The 26,095-nt window shown below is 33.6% G+C and overlaps 1 protein-coding gene across 3 annotated transcripts in view; it reads right to left on the reverse strand.

Annotated features, from left to right (window-relative positions):
* The window catches only part of LOC129235200 (uncharacterized), a 138,446-nt gene that overhangs the window by 48,221 nt on the left and 64,130 nt on the right, over window positions 1-26,095 (reverse strand). For all 3 annotated transcript variants that reach the window (XM_054868907.1, XM_054868905.1, XM_054868906.1), the window contains 2 exons: window positions 21,672-21,729; window positions 16,581-16,663 (listed from right to left, as the gene is read on the reverse strand). In XM_054868907.1, coding sequence (XP_054724882.1) covers window positions 16,581-16,663; window positions 21,672-21,729 — 141 coding nt within the window. The remainder of the gene's footprint in view (window positions 1-16,580; window positions 16,664-21,671; window positions 21,730-26,095) is intronic.

Raw genomic sequence — 26,095 nt, forward strand, 5'->3', positions numbered from 1 at the left:
AAGGTATGCATTTCTGTAGGAATTAAAGTGTGACTTCTAGTAGTTCTTTGCAAGCTAGTTTTAGTAGTATCAATTCTATTTACGGTTCTTCTGATTCTGTTACAATGTCCATTACCGTGTGATATTGCATAGAAATCCCATTCAGCTCTCAAGTTAACACCGTTTCGTGATTACATATATTAAGAAAGTTCTTTCTATTTTTGTTGTGTATTTGAGTAAAGTATTTCAGTACGCCACATGCTGTGTCACCACCAGAACTATAGTTCTACTGTGTGAGTTCATTTTCTCAAAACTACACTGAAGCAAGAAATGAAAAACGCACCTTTTTTTTTTCCTTTCAACTATGTAGATAATGCTTTTGCACGTGTTTAGGCAAGTTACATAAGTTAATGTACAGAGTGTATGTTTGTATGAATTGAAAATTTGTGTGTAGATAGTCTATAAATGAACTACATAAGCTGTCAATCATGTATGAACTACTCATTTATGTCCAAATATTTCTAAGTTATCAAATTGAAATAATTATTTTTATACTTAAAATATCGTTTTCCAGTATAATATATTATAAAGGCCATTTAAGAAAGTGCAATAAAGTTTTCACACTTTTTATTTCTGTTTTAGTGCATAAATTATCTAGCAAAATTGCTCAATTTCAAAGACCTGTATCTTTTTTACAAACCAAATACACAAAACAATATATATAACATGTATAGCACTTCAATGGAATATCCAATTGGCCAAGAAATTTTAATTTTAATTCCATCCTCTTTTGGTTTACAGGGGTCTAAAAATGTCATTTTTCTCAATTTTCTGATTTTGAAGGGCTGTAATTTATAAAGGGTAAACAAACACACAATTACAGCTATATTTTTCCATTAGTGTGACTTCAGTAATTAGTTTTTCCTATATTTCACTTTGTGTTTTTATCCCCTAAGTGAGTTATGACCCTTTGAAATGAGCAAAAATTTTACATTTGACCTTGAACTTTGGCCAGCTGCCATTATTTTAATTATTAAGTTATAGCTACATTACTCAGTGTGTGAGACTATCATCTTATGCACTTTAACATCAAAGCGTAAAATTAACTGTCATAAATGTAATTCAAATAGATTTTGGCCAAAATGCAAAGGTCTAAAAGTCCCATTTTTGACTGCGAAAATGACTTTTGATGACCTCTAAAAAAAATCAAGGGTTAAGGTTAGAGAAAAAATAAAAGTGGTTTTAAACATCATTCATATGCATCTTTTTGGGATATGAGTTTCAAAAAAATTAAAAATGGTCGAGCGTACTCATCCGTTAAATCTGTGTGGAATGACCCAATAGTGTCGCCGATCACCTTCAAATAACAGATGTGAGAATCCTACGTATTTCTTGTCAGAGGCAAATCTTAGCCAAACCCAGGATAAAGGATCGACACTGCCGCATCAAATCACTGTTCCTCAAATACGAACTGGTTCAGGACATTTGAACCCCTAAATGATGTAAACACGGCTGTTATGTATTCTCCCCGTCTGAGACAAAATATTTTATCTGGCACCAAGTTTGACCAAGGTGGTGCAAAATTTAAAGGTGGGGGAGGTTTCGTGGAGGTATCCGACTAACAGGGATTAATTTTTAAAGCTAAACTCAATAATGGTGTCTACAATGTTAACTGTAAGAAGTCTAAAAATTCTCCTAGTTCTAGTCAGGTAAATAAAGTACTTTCTGTTGAATGCTATCAAAGTGACATAGAAACTTGCCATAAACGCAGTAAACACGTAAACACTGAAAGTATTCGTAAAACTAGTAATCTTTCAGCTGTTCGTGGCCTACCTAAGTTTAAACACGTTAAATTAAACTGTGCTGTTTGTAAATTAGGAATATTTAAACGAGTTAGTTTCAAGTCAATTGATAGAGTAAGAAGTACCCAGCCATTACAACTATTGCATTTATGGACACTTGGGGAAAATATGAAGTAGAGGGTAGAAACGGAGAAAATTATTTTCTTTCTGTTATTGACGACTATTCCAAAAGGTGTTCATTATATCCTATTAAGTCAAAAAGTCAGGTTCCGGGAATTGTAAAACAACATATTCTGAGAGCCGAAAGATTTATTGGCAAAAAGGTTGTCAGGGTATCAGATCTGATAACGGGAAGGAATTTGTAAATCAGGAACTAGATCGGTTTTGTCAGGATATGGGTACAGGGTTCGTACTCAATTTCAGAAATAAAATGAAGGATTTTTGGAGGAGTTTTGAAGGAGTAAAATGCGATTTTGAAAGAGTACTAATGGGCTGTCCTTAAATGGTGTTGCACTTTTATTCATCGTATTTGACCCCCTTCCCCTTTGTCACAAAATGCCACATTTTACCTTACTACTCCTTGTCACATGTCATAACATAGTGTTGTAACAACTGTTTGATGTCACTTTTTATCACTCTTTCTCTTACCCTTGTCACAATTTCATGAACCCAGCTCCCCCTCAAGTTATGACAACAAATATGAATGACCCTTTTTGTTAGTATTTTAGTCAAATTTTCATTTGGGTAAATTAAAAAAAAAAGAAAGAAATAACCCATTGTTATTTCTTCTAAAATACGTTTTTGCCCCATGCAAAGATCGCAGATCGTGTTCGGACAAATTGCTCCGATATAAACAACATTGAATCGGTAGTGACGTCATTCGGGCGATTCACTCATCTGAACTGGATTGGGTTTTGGTTAGTTTCTGCATGTGATAACCGTGATGTTTTTCTAAAGTTTTCGTCAGTGGTAACAGTGCTTGTTACTTTGCATAAGCGATTGAAATTTTGACTGTTGGTTGTTCCACCATGTGGTTTCACGGTATTTAATGCTGCAGGTTTGAGAGCTTGCTCTCTCTCCCATATTTTACTTGTGTGTGCTGTGTGCACGTTTGTGTCGTCCTATCCAGTTCAGATGAAAATGGCTTAATTATATTGGAATGTTATTTCGTGTAGATGCATCTATTCTAAAGTGATTCGAAATAAGTTTTTAGCCATTTTTGACGAGATGTTGTTCGTTTCAGTATAATGTTTTATGTTTAAAGTTTCTGTTGAACTGGATTAAAATGTAAGTAAAATACATTGTCTAAGAATTAGCTCTGCTAAAATAAAAGGATATTTTTTCTTCTGGACTTTGTTCGTCATGTGCTTATTTAAACTACTACTCTGCTACATATTTCCGAGGACTGAAATGCTTCCTTTAGCCCTACAAGTGGTTATGGGCCCAGGGCTCCCAGACTACCAGGTCATTTGGCCATATATATATATATATATATATATATATATATATAACCTGAAGATTAATTATTAAATTTGAAGAAAAATTGAAAATTTTGCCTTTTTGAAAGTCCGAAGAAAATGGAGTTATCTGGAATCCCGATGTTAACAAGCATGAACTGGAATTCATGGAAGAAAAATATTCAAGTTATCCCTTATGCATTCTGGCAGTTGGGAATTTATTGTTGATGGTACAGAAGCGGACAAGAAATTAGATGATACTACTTTATCGTTCGTGAACTGTCCGAATTGAAATTGAAGAAACCCCGTGCATATACCATTATTTATCAATTTGTATCTGAAGAATTTCGACCATTCGAAAGTACTACTGATGGAAAGCAAGCTTGGAGCATCCTCTGCGAATATTTTGAACCGGATACCAGAGTTTGGTTGATAACGCTCCTTGATGCCTTTTTTGGAGTTAAATATCGTGAGGGTGAAGCTATAGGACTCTTCATTTGTCGAGTAAAAGCTGCTGTATCCAAACTTCATGAAGTAGGCCATGCTGTTTCAGATCTCTACATTGGTTTCCAATTCATTAGAAGTTTACCCGTGGAATTCGCAACAATTGTACCACAAATTTACCGTTGGTCTGATGTGGACTTTACTCCAATTAAGATTGAACAAGAACTGTTATTAGAAGCAAATAGACTGATAGATATATCTGTATCAACTAACACTCCTTCTGCTTTTGTGGGACAGGTTCCAGATTTTGAGTCTGTTCAGCCGCGTCAACAAGTTGGTAAGACCCACCCTTTTAAAAATTCTCAAGGGAACTTTGTTATCAAAAAGAAAAAGTTTAATGGTAAATGTAATTATTGCGGTATATTTGGGCATAAGAAAAATTCATGTTTTAAATTGAAATCTGAATTTAATTCTAAAAATCATCCTCAAGTGCATTTTAATGTTCAGCAAAATAGTTTAGCTGAAGTAAATGATTTTGAAGTCTATAATACTACTTCCTCTGACTCGGACAATTCTTGGGTTGCTTATTCGGGTGCAACTTCTCACTTTTTGAAAGATAAGAGTTTATTTTCTGATTTTCGGCCTGTAAGTAATTTGAAAATGTATAACCCTATACAAGGGATTGGTACTGTTAAATTTTTAGTCAAAAGTAATGGTAAACATAGAGAAATAATTTTGAATAATGTTTTGAACAATCCAAATATTTGTAGAAATTTATTGTCATTGTCAAAGCTAGAGGAAGAGGGTAATAAATTTGTTGGAAGTAATAGTATTCTTAAAATTTTGGATAATAATTGGAATTTACTTTTTAATGCAAAGCGTAGGCATGATGTGAACTTGTATTTTTTCAAACCTAGTAGATATTTAATTACGAAACATTATGAAATGTGTAATATTTCTGGACAAGTTAATAAATTATCATCAGAAGATTTATGGCATAAGAGATACTGTCATATCAATTATGAATACATTCAAAAGACAAGTAAAAATAATAGTGTCAGGGGGGTGCCTGAATTACATAAAAATATAGACTGTTGTAATATTTGTAAATTTTCTAAAGCAAGACGTATTTGTTTTAAACCGATTGGGGCCATAAGATCTTCTAAACCTCTTGAACTCCTACATATGGATGTCGGAGAAGTTCCTACTTTATCTAATGCGGGTAATAAATATTTTTTGAGTGTGATAGATGACTACTCTAGACATGTAACTGTATATCCTTCAAAGAGAAAGTCTGATGTCTTTAAAGCTTTTCTAAGATTTTTTACTCGTAATGAAAGACTTTTGGGTTTGAAAATTAAAGCAATTCGTACAGATGGGGGAGGTGAATTTTGTACTGAACTTTTTGACATTTTTTTTAGTAAACATGGTATATGACACGAGAAAACTAATCCGCATTCTCCAGAAATGAATGGAGTGAGTGAGAGATATATGCAGACATTAATGAGGGGGAGTACGTGCACTTCTTAAGGAAAGTAATTTGCCAGGAAAATTCTGGGGGAAAGCTGCAGTTTGTTTCACATATGTTTGGAATAGATCATGTCATGGGAATGATCGTACCCCATTTGAACTTTTTTTTGAGAAAAAATCCTCTGTTAAACATTTTCGCATTTCTTGCTCTCTAGTTTTTGTTGGGTGTTCCAGCTCAGAAAAGAAAAAAATTAGATGATATGTCGAAACCAGGAATTCTTGTTGGGTATGCTCAGATTACCAGGGGTTATCGTATCTGGCTGGAGGATGAAAATAGAATTTTTGAAACTTCTAATGTCAGTTTCGATGAGGGAACTAAAGGGGCAGATGTTGTACTGGGTACCGGGTTAAGTTGTCCAGAAACTGTGAAATATTTACCTGATAATTTTGATGATTATGATGACTATCCTGCCAAGTCAGAACAGGAAGTTGACGGTCAGGAGGTGGATGAACATTCTAGTGGAGAACCTAGTAGTGGATTAACGCCATGTTCTGAGATTGTTTGAACTTGTGAAGCTGTTCCTAGACCGTCAGGAGATCGAACTGATATTTATTACAGAGTAGAGGGGTCAAAAATTAGTTTGTGTTCTATAAATGATGTAATTAAATTTTGTAATGAAAATAATATTGAAGTTGATAAATCTTATTTTGATTTTTCGGGTAAAAATTTAAAAGAGAAATAATCAGGAAATTCAGACAATGCACAATCGCGGGGTCTGGGTGTTGGTAGATCCACCTGATAATGTTAAAATTTTGGGAAATCGGTGGGTATACACTGTTAAAGAAGATCACCTAGGAAATATAGTTAAATTCAAAGTGCGCTTGTGTGCACAAGGTTTTCTCTAAGAATGTGGAGAGTTGTTTGAAGATGTTTTTAGTCCTATCCTTGATTTTTCTATTATCAGATTGTTTTTCTGCATTTTTGTGTGTTCTTTCAAATGGTGTCACCTGCATGTGGATATTAATGATGCTTATTTGTATGCCAAATTGGATACTGATGTCTATATGAAACAACCTAGTGGTTATATACAGGAGCCTGAAAAAGTTTGTCTATTAAAGAAAGCTCTGTATGGTTTGCATCAGAGTGGTAGGATGTGGTATTTTGAATTCCATGAAACTTTGTTGAAACTGAATTTTTCTAGTATAGACTGGTGTAATTGTTGTTATATTTATGAAAATAAGGTTATTCTTCTGTTTTATGTTGATGACATCATACTTTTTGGTAGGTCGAAATCTGATTAGTGAATGTTTTGAGAAATTATTTTGATTTGAAAATTTTTGGAGAGATAAGAAAACTGTTGGGGGTTGAATTTGAAAATATTAATGGGAATTGGCATATTCATCAAACATTATATACTGATAAAATTGTTGAGATGTATTCTAGTTCCTATAAAATGACATTTTATATACCTTCCTATTACAAATGGTGTAATTTATTCTAAAATTGATTCTCCTAATTGTGTGTCAGAGCAGGAAGAATGTAAATCTTTACTGTATAGAAATTTAATTGGTTGTTTGGCCTATTTGGCAAATAGATCTCGTCCTGACATAACATATGCATTAAACATTTTCTCACAATTTCAATCTGATCCTGGAATGAAACATTGGCATGATTTGCTCCGTCTTCTTGGATATGTTCTGTATACTAAAAATTTCAAATTGAATTTATTAAATGTTTCGGATTTGAATCTCAAATGTTATTCAGATTCTGATTGGGCAGCAAACAGAGATGATAGGGTTTCAATAAGGGGATACATTATACTGTTAGATAACACTCCTATTTTGTGGAAGATATTTAAGCATAAATGTATTGCTCTTTCTACAATGGAGGCTGAGAAGCAGCTAAAGAATTTATTTGGATTATGAGAATCTTGAATAATGAAAAATTGGGTTTAAATTTGAAAAATTGTGATATATTTTGTGATAACATTGCTGCAATGGATTTTTCTAAGAATCCTATACAGAATCAGAGGAGTAAACACATTGACATTAAATATCATTTTTTGAGAAATTTGATAAATGAAAAACTATTTAAATTAGTATATGTGAATTCAAAACTAAATTTAGCTGATGCCTTGACAAAGTCATATACTAAAATGCAACTTAGAAATTTTTGTGATATCATTTTTGGGGGAAATATGATCTAAATTTATATTTGTACGAGTTTGAAAATTTTTCGGCATGTAAACTTTTTGAAATTCATATAGTTTGATTTATTATCAATATGTGAACATAGTGGAATTTTTTTGAAATTAATGTGAATATTTATGTGTAACTTTTGGTTCTGCATGTGGCAAAAATGGGGCCGCTTGTTAGTATTTTAGTCAAATTTTCATTTAGATAAATATAAAAAAAAGAAATAACCCATTGCTATTTCTTCTAAAATACGTTTTTGCCCCATGCAGAGATCGTAGATCGTGTTCGAACAAATTGCTCCGATGTAAACAACATGGAATCGGTAGTGACGTCATTCGGGCGATTCACTCATCTGAACTGGATTGGGTTTTGGTTAGATCCTGCATGTGATAACCGTGATGTTTTTCTAAAGTTTTCGTGAATGGCAACAGTGCTTGTTATTTTGCATAAGCGATTGAAATTTTGACTGTTGGTTGTTCCACCATGTGGTTTCACGGTATTTAATGCTGCAGGTTTGAGAGCTTGCTCTCTCTCCGATACTTTTCTTGTGTGTGCTGTGTGCACGTTTGTGTCGTCCTATCCAGTTCAGATGAAAATGGCGTAATTATATTGGAATGTTATTTCGTGTAGATGCATCTATTCTAAAGTAATTCGAAATGAGTTTTTAGCCATTTTTGACGAGATGTTGTTCGTTTCAGAATAATGTTTTATGTTTAATGTTTCTGTTGAACTGGATTAAATGTAAGTAAAATACATTGTCTAAGAATTAGCTCTGCTAAAATAAAAGGATATTTTTTCTTCTGGACTTTGTTCGTCATGTGCTTATTTAAACTACTACTCTGCTACATATTTCCGAGGACGGAAATGCTTCCTTCAGCCCTACACTTTTTACAGTGTCAGAACTGTGATTTACTAAACAATCGTTTTCTTTAACACAATTGCTTAACCCGTTCGGGACAGCAGCTCGCCGAAGCCGTCGCTCCCTCAGGACGACAGCTGTTACACGCGGATTGTGCGTACAGGCCGGGGCAATTTCTCCCGCTAAGCCTAATTCTCAGTTTCGGAAAGTACGCATTACGTAACAATGAATAAAACATACACTTCACGTAGAAACGAAACCATTTTCTAATATATGATAAAATACGTGTGTCACAATTTCAATCATAACAAAAAAACTTAATGAACAATAAAAAAAATACAAAATATATTGTTTTTTACTGTAATTAAGATTATTAAAATTAGACAATATATTTTGCACAAAACAGGAAAAATATTTGCGCTTAATTTTTATGAAATACTTGAAGAATATTGTAACAATTCATATTTTAAAGCCGCATGAAAAATTTCAAAGCTCTGAGCAATGCACATTGCGCATTTTACACTCAAAGGTAGTGTTAAGTCTGCTTGCTATTCTGCTTCGAGCAAACGACACATCTCCGTCTAAATTCTTTGCCTTCTTTTTCAGCGTATAATTTTAGAAAACATCTACTGTATGAAGAACTAAAATAAAAATAATTTATAGTTTTTCAATGTCGTTCAAAAGACCCATAGATGGATCAGTCATAAATTTAGATATTTCCTCCTCGTAAAGATCACGTGCTCATCATGGCTACACAAATGAATCTAAAAGTAAAACCTCTTTCTAGAATATCTCTCCTGAAATCCCATTATAAATGGAATCGAAACTAGAAACATCCATTTCAAAATGAGTATGCGTTTCCCTTTTCACTTGCTAGTACATGTTTATATATTTTTTCACGAAATCCAATAAATCACCAGACACTTGATGGACCCCATTCTGACTTCAGAGAGAGAAATACTAATGTTCTAGACCGGGACTGGACCGTATCTGGACGGAACATGGATAAGTAACGCCATCTGATAGTTAACATTTCTACGGGAAACCGAGTCGCACAAAAGCGTCGCTGGGATTCTTGAGTACCTTCCCCCTTAACGCAAATAAGTGTGATTCGGACGGGAAGAGCAGCCGCCGCGGACGCAATCATGCGTCGTTTGTCCCGAGCGGGTTAATATAGTACATCTACTTATGTATTTTTAAATATTTAAATAATAATTAGACAAACTGACTTTTGCTGCTGAGAGTGTGGTGGAGGGAAAAGCAATAGTTATAAAACTTGAAAAAATAGCTAAGCACCATTTAAGCATGTTTTACTTCACTTATGAAATGTCTTAGTCATCTAATAATATTTTCACCTTCAACCTTTATGACTCCTATGCTCAATTTGTAAATCACATCTTAATAAATATACGAAATTACTACATCAAAATTGTAAATATACCTTTGCCCTAGTGACGATGTTAAGTTGTCGATCGAAGTATTTTAAGTCACTATCATAGAGAAAAATTATGTAGTCTTGAACAAAAAAAGAAGTTTTGAAGGAATTAAAACCAAAATGAAGGAGTTTGAAGGGCCCTTCAGGAAAATTTCCTGAATGAAGGAGTACTGTAAGAGTTTTGAAGGAGCGTACGAACCCTGGGGTATTCAACATAAACTCACAAATGTGTACACACCAGAGCAAAATGGATGAATTGAGAATTTTAACCGTACAGTAGCAAATAGTACACGTGTTTTGTTAAAAGAAAGTGGTTTGCCAAACAATTTTTGGCCCGACGCGATGTTGTATTTTGTCTACACATGGAAAAGAATTTGTCACTCAAATCAAGAAAAGACTCCATTTGAACTTTATGGGAGAAGAAAACCATTAGTAAGACATTTAAAACCATTCGGAGCAACCTGTTTTACTGGTATTCCGCGGATATTAAGAAAGAAACTAAACGTAAAAGTTGAAAAAGGTGTTTTAATCGGATACACGTTCAATTGTAAAGGATTCCGCATTTATCTTCCAGACGAAGATAAAGTCATTGAAAGAATCAACGTACCTTTCAAAGAGAATTCTTTTTTCAAGACACAAATTTAGCTCTGAGCAAGAAACCAGCGAAAAAGAAAATACCCTTTTCTGGCCTCTTTCGCCTCAGGAGGAAGAAAACAAAGATTTAAATCGCTACAGAGATTCAAATGTTGAAAGTAGCTCTGAGGGGGGGGGGGACGTGGAAAGTTCAGATAAAGAGGGAGATGATTCTATTTGCAAACCAATGCGGGCAGCGAGTTGGATTCGAAAATTTATCCCAAGACCTGATGGTTCAAGAAATAACGTATATCATTTTGAAAAGGGGAATAATAAAAGATTAAGATCGTTGAATGAAGTTTAAAAACATTGTCTTTGCGAAAACATAGATTAAGATCCGGAATTATATTTAATTTTAAAGGCAATGATGATTTTCAGGGTGAAATTTCAAATCAATCTAAAATTTTAATTCATGTGTCTTGACTAGACACAGAAATTCAACTCCCTAGAACAAATAGACAGTCATTAAAATCTAATAAAAGGGGGGATGGCATAAATCAATGGAAATTGAAATAAGCACTATGCGAAAAAGAAATGTGTGGAATTTAGTTGAATTACCGAAAAAAGTTAATCCTATCGGATGTAGATAATTTAAAGAAAGGAGAAAATGGGGAGGTTTATAAAAATAAATTAGTCGCTTAAGGAATGAATGAAGTGAGGGGACTAGATTTTGATCTGACCTTCTGCCCAGTAGTCTGCTTTAGCACCATTTGCTTTTTCTTTATTGGTATCAAGGGAAAATTGGGTACATATCCAATATGACATCAAAAGTGCATGCCTATATGCTCCTATTGATGAGGTAATTTACATGAAACAACCCCCAGGTTTTATTGAAAAGGGAAAAGAAAATTGTGTGTAAATTGAATAAAGCTATATACGGGCTGCACCAAAGTGGTCGTTTGTGGTTTTATGAAATTGAAAATATACTGCTTAAAATTGGTTTTCATAAATTTTTATCATGTAATTGTGTTTATTATACTGATAATGTGATTTTACTCTTATATCTTGATGACATTGTGTTATTCAGTAAAATGGAAAGTAACATTAAAGCTGCTTTGAATTTACTTCAAAAACATGCTGAAATTAAAATTTTAGGTAAAACTAAAAAACTACTAGCTGTAGAGACTTTTTAGTTGTGTGTCACTGATGTCAGTATCCTTGTTGGTTTTTGCCTCCTTTGTTACACCTAAAAGCTCTTCTTCCAGTAAGTTCTGAACTGTGTGAGTTTAATAACTTTATTTCTGGAAAGAGCTCTGGAACCAATCACATAAAATGTCTCCAGTGACCCAAGCTCGATTATCAGCACGCCAAAATGCAGTTTATTACATGTAATCAGCAATCTTTAGGAGTTCGGATTTTGAAACAGGGGAAAATGTTATTTGTTTGCATTACCGCATCCGCTCAAAACCGAAATTGATCCACGTAATATAAAACAAAAGTGTCAAATCTTAAGCCGCATATAATCGAAACCGCGTAAAATAAACTCACGTAAAACGAGGGTCTACTGTACACACAGGTACCTGCTCATTTTGAGTTTTGAGATCCATGACTTTCCCTGACTTCCGCTCGGTAATTTTCCATGACTCACGGTATGCAATTTTTACCAGAACAAAACATTAATTTTTCACAAGAATATCTAAATGTGCGCTTTGTGAAAATTAAATTGCAACCATCCGACCTATGCTTTGGACATGTTTATAAAAATTCAAATTAAAGTGAAATGTAACGAGCTCAGCTACTATTATAACTAAAAACCAATTTATGTAACAGTGACTAGTGATACTTGTGAAATAATTAAGAGTTTCAATTTAATTATTTTGCTACTAAGGACACATACATTTATAAATCTAAAACTTTGGAAATAGTTTTTGGATTCCAATAAGTCATCCAAAGTTTTTACATTGGTAAGAATTTACATGAAAACAAATTCATTATTTTTTGTCAGAAAAATCTGATGTGATACACAATAATTTCTCAACCACTAAAAATACTGAAAAAAAGTTTTAATTGTAAAATGATTTTTCAAAATAAGCAGCTTCAAACATGCAGCAATAATAATGTGAAACTGCTGGTAAACAGCGAAAAACTACTTAATAATTAACTTACCAGATAATACCAGATATACTACCGCCAAAGTTTTAAAACAGGCTACTGCTATTGAAACAATTCCCGATTGAAAATTCCCTGACTTCTGTATTTTATCGATGTCCTAAACATTGTTAATTAATTCAACCAATTTTATTTTCTAAAATGTTCATTAACTTAAGACACTGATGAAATTTATGATAATCTTTATGAGTCTATTCAATCAACTCTGATGCAAATGACTTAAAATTTTTGAATCGCATGAGAGTGGCAAAATTAGAAATATACACGTTCACAACTGCACAATTAGACACATAAGGAGAATAAAATAGTGCTAAACACAAAATTATAGATGTCCAAATGGTAGAATAACATCGCAAAGAAAAACGAGCGAGTGTTATAGAAGCGGATGCAATTGGATTTTGAAATGTGTGAAAACTCGGGACTGAGAGTTGAAGGCGTAAGAAATGGCCCTAATATGCGTAAATTTTGCACCGAATTTGTAGAATTCGATAAATATGCATGTTCTTGAACCCAAAATCCATGAACAGATGTCAGTTTTCAAGACTTTTGAGCATTTTTTGCAGAAAATTATGATTTTTCATGACCATTTTCGATCATTGTCGAAATCCATGACTATCCTTGACTCTCCCTGACTTTCCATATGCGCGGACACCAGACTTGAGCAATTTTAATTGCATTGACAATTAAAGATTAACAATTGATTAATTGGTAAACGTAACCACAACTAACAATTGATCAACTGTAATTGTGAAAAATTACAATTAACAATTGTCAATTGTTCTGTGAATTTTATTTAAAACTAACTCTTAAAATAAATAATGGTTTTGTATAATATATTCTACAGGCGGCAGGTCTACCTGGGACGTGGATGCCAGATGGTTACCATATTACTATCTAACTATTGAAATACACATGTTAGGAATAAATGAAATACCAATGCACAACAGTAACTTTATTACGAGCAATAAATTATTGACTGCAGCATATGACTTTTCTCAAAAAATCTTATGGCTCCAGCAAAATTTCCTCAAAAAAGGTATATTTCAATTAAAAATTCAAAAATATATTTTTTTCCCGTACTAGTAAAAGTGAAAAGAACATCTGAGGGAAATTACAGAAATGCATCTTAATTACACGATTAAAAAAAAAATTAAAACAGAGCGGTCTCTGAGATCTTATGTCCCCTGTTATGCCCTTCTTTCTCACCTCCTCTGTTACAGGTTAAACTATATAAAACAATGATTTGCAAACTCAAAACACTTAATTAAAACACAAACATTTACGTGTGGAAAAAACTTGCCAAGACGAGAATTTTTCAGGTGGCGAGCGAGCAATCAGCACCGAACGAAAATACGAAATCGAATAATACTTTGAACTCTGTACCTTGCACTGTACCTATTGATACATTAAGTCAATTGTTAGTTTTAATTGTTTCATAAAACAATTTAAAAAATTAATTGCAATTATATTAATCGTGAAAAGCGATTAACGTACATTAATCCAATCAAATTAATTGCAAAGTACAATTAATAGTTTAATTGCAATTACTTTTTCAATCAATTAACAAGGCAATTGAAAAAATATTTGATTAATGCCCAATACTGGCGGACACCCTGTATTATAACACAAAAAATATTGAGCAAAATACAAAGCTATTTTTTTGTATAAATATGATTAACTTGTTGCATTGATCGGCATACCATAGAATGCAAAATAACAAAAATCAACATCCGCTGATCATAGGCCAATGCTATAAATCATCATTTTGTTTCCTTTTGCACATTAAAAGGATGCTTACACTAAAATTAAAATTTTTCTACTCTAGAAAATTAATTTTTAAACATTCACAATTTTTTTGCAGATTTTAGTTACTTTTAATAGTTTACATTGAGATAGACATCCAATTCTGTTTTTTGAAATCTACGTCCACGTCTATCGTGTAAATGACCAAATATGGCAACTAAGTAAAAAATTTAAGATAATAAGTAGATTTTTGAATTTGTAGCAGAAAAGTAGTTATAAAAAAATAATAATCCTTAAAAAACTACAATTGAGACAAAATAGTCAGGTCATAGCACATAAGCGTCTAAATCAATTAGAATAAAAAAATGTTCCGAAGATAAAATTTTGCATTTTTCCAGAAAATAATAATTATACAGAAAAAAGGCACATTTTGTGTTGTTTTTAATAGTTTGCATTGCAATAAACATCCAATGCCGCTTTCGAAAACTTAGGCACTTAAAAAGTCCTGTGTAACTTCTATCTTGGGAATGACCAAATATGGCAGCTATGGTCAAAAAAAAGGAAATATTTTTAAATTTTTAGCATGAAAAATTTTTTAAAAAATAAATAAATTTTCATGAAACTACAATTCAATTAAAAAGTTTTTAGCACATTCGCGTCCAAGGCACTAAAGGTAAGATTAAGTTTTAAGAGCAAAATTTTTCATTTCTCAAGAAAATTACTTAAAATAATAATAATAATAAAATTTTAAAAAAAGAACAATTTGCAGCACATTTTGTGTTATTTTCATTAATTTGCAATTAAAGAAAACATCTAATTCTGCTTTGATTTTGGAAAGGCATTTAAGGATCGTGTCTACTTCCATTTTGTGAATGACCAAAACTGGCAACTATGTTTCACACGTAGCTGAAAAGACTTTCCAATCCAAAAAACTATTTTTTCCAATCAACCCTCCCATCTTCAGGCTTGAGCTTCTGAAGATGTAAATTATCACCTTCCCTATTGAGTGTGTGCATAATTCCTGTTCACCCAAGGAATATTTTTTTTTTTTTTTGGGAACTATTGAGGGTCAAAAATGGTGGCTGCAGAAGTTTTTTTGGGTCACCACTTTTTTTATTGCTAGCGTCATTTTGCCTCAAAATTTTCACAATTTTTTCTTAGGAAACATTGATAAAAATGAAGATTAGATCTCATAGAGCAAAACTCCATGGGAAAAAATTGGAAAATTCCCCGACTTTTTGACCTGTGACATTTTTTTTGATGATTCCAGGTTTTCCCGAAGTGTACGAACTCTGGTTTCTGAAAAATTGCTTTGAGGCAGGGCCGTATCCAGAGGGGGCCTGAATTCCTTTAAATTCAGTTCCTTCTTCAATTTTATCTTTTATCAAGAAAATAAAGCATGAATTGTAAAAAATGGCCAGAATGTTACTTTCGTTCTTATTTTCTGAATATCTATGCCATTTCTATTAAACCATTTTATACAATTTTTATACTGCGGGGCATTTGATGAAAAGGGAGGGGGGCAGGGTGCTGGGGAAGTGATCATAAACACATTACACTAAAAGCTGATATGAGCAAAAGGCAATGTGCTTCTCTTTTCTCCTCTCTCGTTTTTCCTCTCTGTCAATTAATGTCAATGATTTGTAGAGCAAACAATTTTTATTTTGATTGATCTTGATTTGCAAAAGAATGCATAACTTTTAAAAGACTTTGTTTGCCTATTTTTTATCATATTTTTGAAGTCTCAATTACCCCCATATAAGGCCTCAATTTTTATATCCATTTTGCAAACAAAATTTTCGGGGGAGAAACTAACGGACCCCCTGAAATTATGGATATTCTACATCCGACTTAAAGGGACTATCTCCTGTTATCCTTACCACAAGGTAAATAAAAAAATATTAAGAAATTAAAATAAAAATAACAACAGTCACAGTCAAAACAGTGCAAACTATAAAAAATTGAGACAAAAAGGATGTTCTACATTAAATATTTTTATGCATGCATGTATGTCGATATGTATATATATATATGTGTGTGTTAGGGCAATGTGCGACTCCGGGCCCCTCCCGAAAAATATTTCTGGATACGGCCTTGCTTTGAGGTGCACACCCCCATGCTACAAACAAATTTTGTGCCAAATTTCATGAAAATCGGTCAAGCGGTCTAGGCTTAAAGTCTAGGCGCTATGTGAGTCACAGACATCTTGACGGAGATCCGGACATTCAGCAATATTATTAGTAAAGACGATTGTATATTAATGCTGGAGTAATTGGCATAGGAAAAAGCAAACCTTGATTTATTGGGAGCAAGGAATAGATGCAGTTCAGGAATTAAACAGCTATTTCTCAATTTGTTAAGTAAAATATAACAATGAATTGTGCCAGTAAACCACAAGCATTAACAGATCTAGGTTTCCCCTAGAAATGTGAAAAGTGAAATCTCACACTCACCAGTTCGATGCTTAAGTCTTCAAAGTCCTTTTTATTTACACTAACAGAAAGCTGTAGAGTCGGATCAAATCCTGTTACACCAGCTAAAATATCAAAAACAAAGGTTTAAAAGATCCTAACAAAAGATGTAAAAACAACAACATTGAGATTAAATTTCTTAGCTTGTCTAAAATTCCTAGAAATTATCAAGGGCGCCCATATAGGAGGGGGGAGGGGAGTAGGCAAGTGTGGGCTCAAGCCCCGCTCACCCGCTCCCCACCCCCCTCTTTGAAATTAGAACTTCCTTGCTTTTAGTACTTTTTATAACTCTAATCTGTACTGAAATCAGTTTCTATGAGGAAAATATCTGAGCCCCTCCCCCTTAAAATTTTGCATATGAGCACCCTTGGAAATTATCAAATCTTTTCCCTGATTACTTCAATAAAATGGTAAGGTTCAAACAGAATAACTTTGGTTTTGGGGCAAAATGTATTGAAAAAAATAATAATAATAAATTTAAAATTTTTAAAAGACTTCAAACAAAGATTTTCATGAAATTTTACTTTAGTTAACACATCTAGAAAGAGTCAAAAAATTTATCTTTCTTCAGGGTTTTTTTCCTTCAAAAATATGCAATAGCTTTGTATTTTACAACGCTTTAAATACACTGCTCGACATTGAAAATGCAACACCAAGAAGGAGTGGTCTGAAAATGATGAAATATGGAAAAAAGACAGAGACAGCAAGGAATAATAAATGATTTTAATTTCAAAATAATAGGCAGAATACAGAGCGAGAACGGGTCGGCTCAGTAGGATGTAGGACCATCGCGGACAGTGATACACGAAGAAACACATCTAGGCATAGAGTCAATAAGGGTGTGGATGGTGTCCAGAGAGATGGCTCTCCATTCCCTTTCAACCATTTGCCACAGTTCGTTTTCTGAACGAGGCAGGGACAGGGTCTGCAAATGGCGTCCAATCACATCCCACACATGTTCAATTGGTGACAGGTCAGGAGAGTATGGCGGCCAGGGAAGCATCTGTGTGCCTTGGAGAGCATGTTGGCAGATGCGAGCACTGTGTGGTTGGGCGTTATCCTGCTAAGAAATTGCATTAGGTAGCCCTTGAAGGTAAGGGATTGCCACTGGTCGCAGCACATTATCCAAGTATCGTTGGGCCTTCATAGTGCCCTAAATACGAACTAGAGGTGATATGGAATTGTACACAATTGAGCACCAAACCATTATGCCACGTTGTCGTGCAGTGGGACGTTCCACAGTAACTGTGGAACGTCCCACCAGATTTGATCTGTCTCCATGTTGACGCCACACACGTTTGCGGCGACTATCACTGGATAAACAGAAGCGGGATTCATCTGAGAACACGCCATTTCGCCATTCTGTCATCCACGTCGATCTAGTTCGGCACCATACTAAACGTTGCTGTCTATGTCGTGGGGTCGATGACAGTCTTCTTAGCGGATGCCGTGATTGCAGACCATGTGCGACCAAACGACGGGAAATGGTTCTGGTTGACACGGGAACATTCAGGGTATCTTTCACCTGCTGCAGAATCGAGGAACAAGTGACTTGTAGGTCTGTTACAGCTTGTCGGTGGTTGCACCGATCTACACATGGGCGCCCATATGCAAAGTTGCAAGGGGGGGCTCAAATATTTTCCCTGTGGTTTAGCTGGATATTTTCCCCGTACAAACTGATTTCAGGACGGATTAGAGTCATTAAAATTTGACATTTTTAATAACTTGTTCATTAATAGCTGGAGAAGAAATATTTTTACATTTTTGCAAAGAAAAAAGTACTAAAAGCAAGGAAGTTCTAATTTAAAAGGGGGGTTTAAGCCTCCCCTTGCTCCCCTATATGGGCGCCCTTGGATCTACACGTTCTGACGTCACTCTGGCTGCCCCTGCACCTTGCCACATTTCGTTGTTCTAACCATCTTCGGCACAGCCGATACACCGTGCTCGCATCCATGTGGGTATCAGCTGTGATTTGACGTACCAACCAATGTCGCCTTCCCAGTCCGATCACCATACCCCTCGTAAAAAAGTCTATCTGCTGGAAGTGCCTTCATTGACGTCGGCCTGGCATTCTCTCGTGTTACACGTATCCTCCAAGACGAAAAACAAAATTTCTTCCATAATTCTCCAGTCAGAAATAACCACACGAATATTGCCCATTCTGCAAGTTCCTTCCCTTATATCTTACTTCACGTGCGTCGGAGAGCTGCACATTTCACATCATTTACATAACTCAGTCATGTATGTCTACTCTAAAATTTGCATAAATTTCTGAAGACTCCTTCTTGGTGTTGCATTTTAAATATCGAGCAGTGTAAATAGGTGTTTGACTTTCATTCCTCTTCAAACAAAAGAATGAAATCTACTTCCTTTGTCTCTCTGAGGAAAATGTGGGTTAAAAAAAAAACATGCTTTCAATTGGAAAAATTTTTAAATATTGATTTCTTAAATTCAAATACGATTTTTCTCCATTAATATAATCAGACATTTGACCCAAACAGAATAAAAAATACTGAAATAGCATGGCTGCGTGAAGTATCACAACACTTAGTATATTGTACTACACCTGAAAGGTCTCCCATGTCATCTTGTATCTATATAGCAGAATATTTTAATCGGATGCATGAAATTAACTGGAACATGTTGAATTTAGCTTCCAATGTCCCTTATTTTCTTTTGCATACAGTATTTTGCTCTCCCAAAAAGTACTGAATTCAGTAAAAATGCTGAAAAATCACATGTCTGTTGTATTTTTTTAAATTTAAAACAGATTAAAATCAAATTTTAAATGCATAAATTAGGGATGCACCAACAAATCGGCAGGAAATGATCACCTTGTCGATCATATAATGAATCCGCAAATTTTCACCAACTAATCTGCTGATTTTTTAAAAAAAATGTAACATACTTCAACATACCCAGAACTAAAAGCTATACTGAATGAGTTCATGAACAATAACCTGATGTAATTTTTCAGCAACAAAAGTAACATTCCGTAATATATTAATAATACTAATTAAGTAGAGTGTCAAAAATCCAAACTAATTGGAACCAGTGGTTGGAAGTAGCGACGCTACTGTAGTAGCTGAATTTTTTAGTAATTTCTACTTTAAAAAAAGAGAGTAGCAAGTAGTTCAATACAAAGAAAAAAAATGTTTGTAGCGATTTCTAAAAACTACTTTTGAAAAAAGAAACCTTAGACACATTATTTTTATGCCATACATTCTGTTTGATGCCATTAGTTTGTTTGGCATCGACTTCTTCTTTATTCTTTCTTTTTTACTGATTGAGTGTTGATATATTAACGTAACTAGCTGCATTGCCTGGTCTACCTTGAAAATTAAAATTGTGTCAAGTGACGTATATTCAACAATCAAGCTTAAATAAAAGAAAGAAAAAAAATAATAATTTGAATTTTGACATCTGGAATTCAAATTATGTTTTTCGCAATCACGAGTGTGTGTGTAGGTGAGTGTATGTGTGCTTGTAGGTGTGTGTGTGTGTAGGTGTGTATGTATGCATGTGTGTGTGTAGGATATGGACGCAACCTGGAGACGGTTTTCGCTAGAGGAGCGAGCAGCATCGTGAGGCCGGTCAACGATGCTGCTGCAGAAGGAAGCAGGGGGAAAATAAAATCATAGGAATTCAAAACTGTCAAGTAAGAACAATAAGCATTGTGATTGCTCAAAAACATACAAAATTTCCCTTCCACACAATGACCACAGATATTAAAATTGTTTTAAGAAATTAAAATGAAAAAGATGGATATGGATTTAAAAAGCGTAACCATGGAAACACAAAATAAAATAAGTTTAAGAAATTAATGTGAGAAAGATAGAAACAATGGATTCAAAAAGGGTAACCATGGAAACGGGAAAATAAAATGTTTGACAACTTGAATGCAGATGAGATTTTTTCATATTCGATTTAAAAAAGCTTGTAACTTTTTTTTTCCTTTAGAGATAAAAGCTTAGCCGACCATAGGTAAAAATGGATCTGGAGTAAAAAATTTCGCTATTTCCAATGGTGTTAAAAAGAAAACTATGGGACCATTTCTTCACTTTTTATTGATGTTTTTTATGAAGAAAGTTGCACTTCTTGAATTAAATATTCACAGTCAAGAAAGGGTTAAAAATTTGAAGGATGAATTTCTTAACTTTTAAATCCTTTCTTGCAGCGAATATTTGTAAAAACCCTAAAAATTGTTTGGAATACAAATTGGCTCAGTAAAGAAAAGAAAGAATAAATAATTCTTAGTAATATTCCATGTTCAAATGAGCCAATTTATTACTTTAAACCACTTTTTGAGCTTTTTAGTTCAATCCTCAAATAAATAAAAAGCATAGATGCTTTAAGCATACATGCTTTTTATTTATTTTTTAAAAAGTAGCAAGGTAGCGATTTCATTTCAAAAGTAGTTTGTAGTTGCTACATTTTGTAAAAAAAGTAGCTGCAGTTGTGGTTACATTAGTAATAAAGTAGTTGTAGTTCGCTACCAAAAGAAAACAGTATGTATGTACATTAGGGTTAGGACTTGAAATTTTTCATACTCCCAAAATCAAATATCGAGAATATCCAACAACATATATCATGATATAAAACAACTGATACATATCAACAAACCCCTGGTTCTGTCAATTTAATTTCTCTTATTAGTTGTGAGCAAAAGCAAACACACTAATACCAAAGGCAGAAACTGCAAGAACTACAAAAATCAACTCTTATATGGAATTAAAATAAATTAAACACATAAGAAGAAATTGGTATGCTGTCTAAACATGGATTGTATGGACAGGCAAACATCCAGTTTACAGGCGGAAATGGATGCATATATTAGTTTTTAGGGATGTCAGCTTTTGCAGATATATTAAGCCTCTAAATAAACATAACATGCGCATCAAACTTTTACTTTTCCCCAACCATTCCGATAAGACGAGCCTATCTGGATGATATATTTAAGTCTCTAAATAAACGTAACATGCACATCAAAGTTTTACTTTTCCCCAATCATCGAAATAGACTCGTCTTATCTGGACGTTTGCCAATTTCATACAATCTGTGGTTGAACTGTACCTCTTATATAGTCATCCTTTTTCAATAGTATGTTAGTGCTAGCTTTGGGAAGTATTGCCTGTAACATAAGAGAAGCATTTACAAATAAAACCAAAAGTTTAAAGTATATTACAAATGGAAGACACTGAAATGCTAATTGAAAAGTCACACTATTCATTGGAGAAAATTGCTGTTTAGTTAAAAATAACAAAATCCCTCAACATAAATGATTAATTTCACTTCAAACTAGTGGGAGAAAAACTTTTCAGATTTATGTCAAGTAATTCCAAAAAAATTTTGGAGGGTTGAGTCTGCTCAAGAACAGATTGAAAAAAAAAAAAAAAAAGCTTTCATAAGACTTTTCTTCTTTTGTGTTTTGAGTGAGACCACCAAAAAAAAAAAAAGAAATATGATAATAGGTGAAGTTTAGGTAATTATTTTTTCTTTTTCTTGCTCCTATAAAAGCTCAGTCAGAGAGGTGTGATTCGGATTTCTTTTACAGCTCTTAAACAGGGTTCGTACTCAATTTCAGAAATAAAATGAAGGAGTTCTGGAGGAGGTTTGAAGGAGTAAAATGAGATTTTGAAGGAGTAATAAAGGGCTGTCCTTAAACAATGTCGAACTTCACTCTCTACTACCCTTGTCACAATTTCATGAACCTATCTTTCCCTCAAGGCATGGCATCACTTGTGGATAACCCTTTTTACAATATCATAACTACGATTTACTAAACAATTGTTTTTTGTTAATGCTATTACTTAACATATTACACCCACTTAAGCACTTTTAAATAGTTAAACAATAATTAGACAAACTGACTTTTGCCGCTGAGAGTGTGATGGAGGAAAAATCAATCATCATTAAGCTTGAAAAAATAACCAAGCACCATTTAAGCATGTTTTACTTTACTTATGAAATCTCTTAGTTATCTAATAATGTTTTCACCTTAACTTTTATGACTTCTATGATCAACTTGTAAATCACATCTTTATGGAAAAAAAATAAACAAATATACGAAATTACTGCATTGAAATCGCTTTCATACCTTCGCCCTTGTGGAGAAGTTAAGTTGTCGAGCGAAGTATTTTAAGTTACTCTCATAGAGGAAGATTATGCAGTCTTGAACTGAAACGAAAGGAGTTTTGAAGGAGTTAAAATCAAAATGACGGAGTCTGAAGGGCCCTTCAAAAAAATTTCCTAAATGAAGGAGTATTGGTGGAGTTTTTTGAAGGAGCGTACGAATCCTGTTAAAGCAACAACTATCATATGATGTGTCATTTAGCACGTTTTTGCAGCAATGATTTTTCAAAGTCACTTAAACCATTACCTGAACTTGGATATCTCCAAAATAGTGGCAATAAATCTTGTTTATCTCTAGCATGTGATTGCTCAAAAAGAAAAAAAAAACTGAACAATTTTGTGTGAAAATCATGAAATTCTGCTAGTTAGAAGAAAATGCTTTTGTTTTATTAATTTTTTCCAACTCTAAGGATAAAAACATGTTTTTTAAAAGAACATCAGTTTATCACCAGATTACTTATTAAGAACTGCTTCCTCTTTGCTTATATTTTTTACTGGTTGTCAAAATGATTTCCTAGCATTTTATAGATAATAAAGCAGAGCTATATTTTTACACTAAAATTTTGATGAAAATTAAAAGAAATTTGATTTTTTTTAAACTTCAAATCGATTCTTGTGCGAGATGCAGAAAGACTGCACCCTGAAAACAACACATGTGTTACCGAATTCTCTGAGAGGTAAGCTGTGGCTTATATGCCTTAAAAAGCTAGATTCTATTGCCTGCAGCTTATTTGCCGATGTGGCCTATACGATGTTAAAGTAACGTTTCGAGCACTTTTTAAATTCATGTTATATATTGCCTAAAATAAACTTTAAAAATTAGTCCGCACAGTTCTGATACACGTCTAAATTTCCCCAAATGTGTCAAAAAAGCCTTTCAATTATGCTGCTGCCACGTACGATACATGCACCAAAAACTTGGTTCACTTCACATGCATTTTCAAGCCATTTTTTTTTAACAGGTGCGCATATTGACTAGGGTACGACTTTCATACATTAAACAAATATATTTCAGCTACAGTATTTCTTATTTGTTTCTCATGCAAGTATTTTTTTTAAAAATGACGGAAATTTTCCTCTTCTCCTTGTGAAAATGCTATTGAAGCAAAAGGACCATAATTCAATACTTCCCTTACATCTACTCCATTAGTATATTGCACTCACTGAGTTGCAACAGCATTAATAAGATTCGCTCATTAACACATGTTCCTTGCATGCTTTCACAGTGTTTTTGTTTCAATATATTTCAGCTGTTACATTCAACATTTGAAATGCCTCGCAGAAAAAATTATACTGCTGTTTTAAGCTTTCTGAAATACAAAGCACAGAAGTTAAAGGAAATAGCATTGCAGCTCGAGAATTTGACCTAGACCAACGGTGCACTAGAAGATGGTGAAATGACAAAGCTTCATTGGAAGAATTTCTCGAGGGTAAAAGGACTAAGCAAGGTGGAACTGTTGATTAGCCAAATTCAGTGAACATTTGGAAAAATGGATTCTTGAGCAAAGGAGAAAAGGACTGTTGGTATCAATGGTGAGATTTCGTATACAAGCACATTTGATAGCATGGCAGGTAAGCATCCATAACTTCAAAGGTGGACCTAATTGGTCTTATAGGTTCCTGCCAAGAAAAAAAATTCTGTTCACATAAGAACAATTTTCTGACAATTGGATGGAGAAAAACTTTGTTTTTAGAAGACAAAGACAGGGTTCATACTCTATTTGGATGAAAAAATTCCATGACTTTTCCAAGACGTTTTCATGACTTCATAAAAATTTTCATGACCTTGTTACACGAGGAGAATAGTACTATTTAATGACAAACTTGCCAATTTTTTCGGAAATGGGTATTAGAAACTTTTACGTGAGTGCCACTACCTCATTGGAGCACTTACTTGTGACTGAAAAAATATCAGTGCATACTGATGAAAGTAATAAATTATTCTTATTTGTCTTCATCACATAAATTCAAGTAAAATAAAAATATAGTGAATGCAACACAACTCATGTTTAAATGTCTAATAAATATTTAATAAATAGGGCAGAGTAGTAATTGAATGGGACAAAAATTTAATGAGTCATCACTAAGTTTAAAATAATAAATTTACTTCATAAAAACATTGCCCTTTGATGTCAATAGTGCATCTAGTTAGCCATGTAACTGGACAGCATATTCATTCATTAAAGTAAAGCCACTTTTTTTCAGTAAATTCATTTTTCAAAACCAGATATTTCAGCTGGCCAAAAGGATCAGTTTTGCGACCTGTATGGTGGGCACTACTGTTTTAGAGTATTCGAATTCCCCTATTTCTATGTTCTATTGCCTTACTAAAGTCTTCATTTTAAAGCCTTCAACATATTAAGATAAACACTGATAAATTTAATAATGAACTTTTTACAAGTAGTTGAAATGAACTCTGATGCAATTGAATTACTTTTTTGCGGGGGCGTGGCAAAATCAAGAACGTGCAAGTCTACTACTACAGAATATAAAATATAAGAAGTACTGAAAATAATGGTGAGTTCAAAATTAGAGATGCCCCAGTAGTAAAATCACATCACAAAAAAAAAGCGAGCATCTGTTTCAGAAACAGATGAAATTGGATTCCAAAACTTGTGTTTGTTTTTTAGATCATTCAATTTATATGCAATATTGCTAATTACTCAATATTTCTAGCGCTCTTTTAGCTATTGTTACTTTCTTACTACCCAGGACATTTTTCCATGACTTTAAATAAATTTCCATGACTTTTAATGAAAATATTAATTTTCCATGACTTCTCCAGGTCTGAAATTTGTTTATCTTTTTTCCATGACTTTCCAGGATTTCCATGACCCGTACCAACCCTGTAAAGAAAGTCATTGCACAGAAGAAGTTAAACAATGGAAAAGAGCTCAACATGGATGAAGTGCTGCTTACATTCGATGTTACTGCAAACGGGGGCAAGTTTGCCCCTAGGGTCCTTTTTGGCCCAAATGGAGAAAAAGATAAAACATTCTCTGTCAACCTTCAGGGTGCAATTTTTTCAACATATTTTGACAAGTTTCACTAGAGAGCAGTCCCAAGCATTCAGTAATGAATACCAAGCAGTTCTATAGCTCTGCTCAAGAAGCAATACTAGAGGTTCAGCATTCACGGCACGTAGCTAAGATTTTGTTAAGGGGTGGAGTCCAAGGTTGCACGAACTTTAAAAATGGAAGCATGCTAAATCAGAAGCATTAACTGTTAATTGTATAAATTAATACTATTTCAATCAAAACTAATTAATAAGTGTGATAATTAGCTTAATTAAGTAATGATGTAATATAAGTATGATAATTAAAGCGTTGCAATACATTTGCTTTCAAAAAAAAAAAAAAACGCTC

Source organism: Uloborus diversus, chromosome 2 (genome assembly GCF_026930045.1).
Source record: "Uloborus diversus isolate 005 chromosome 2, Udiv.v.3.1, whole genome shotgun sequence".
Lineage (NCBI taxonomy): Eukaryota > Metazoa > Arthropoda > Arachnida > Araneae > Uloboridae > Uloborus > Uloborus diversus.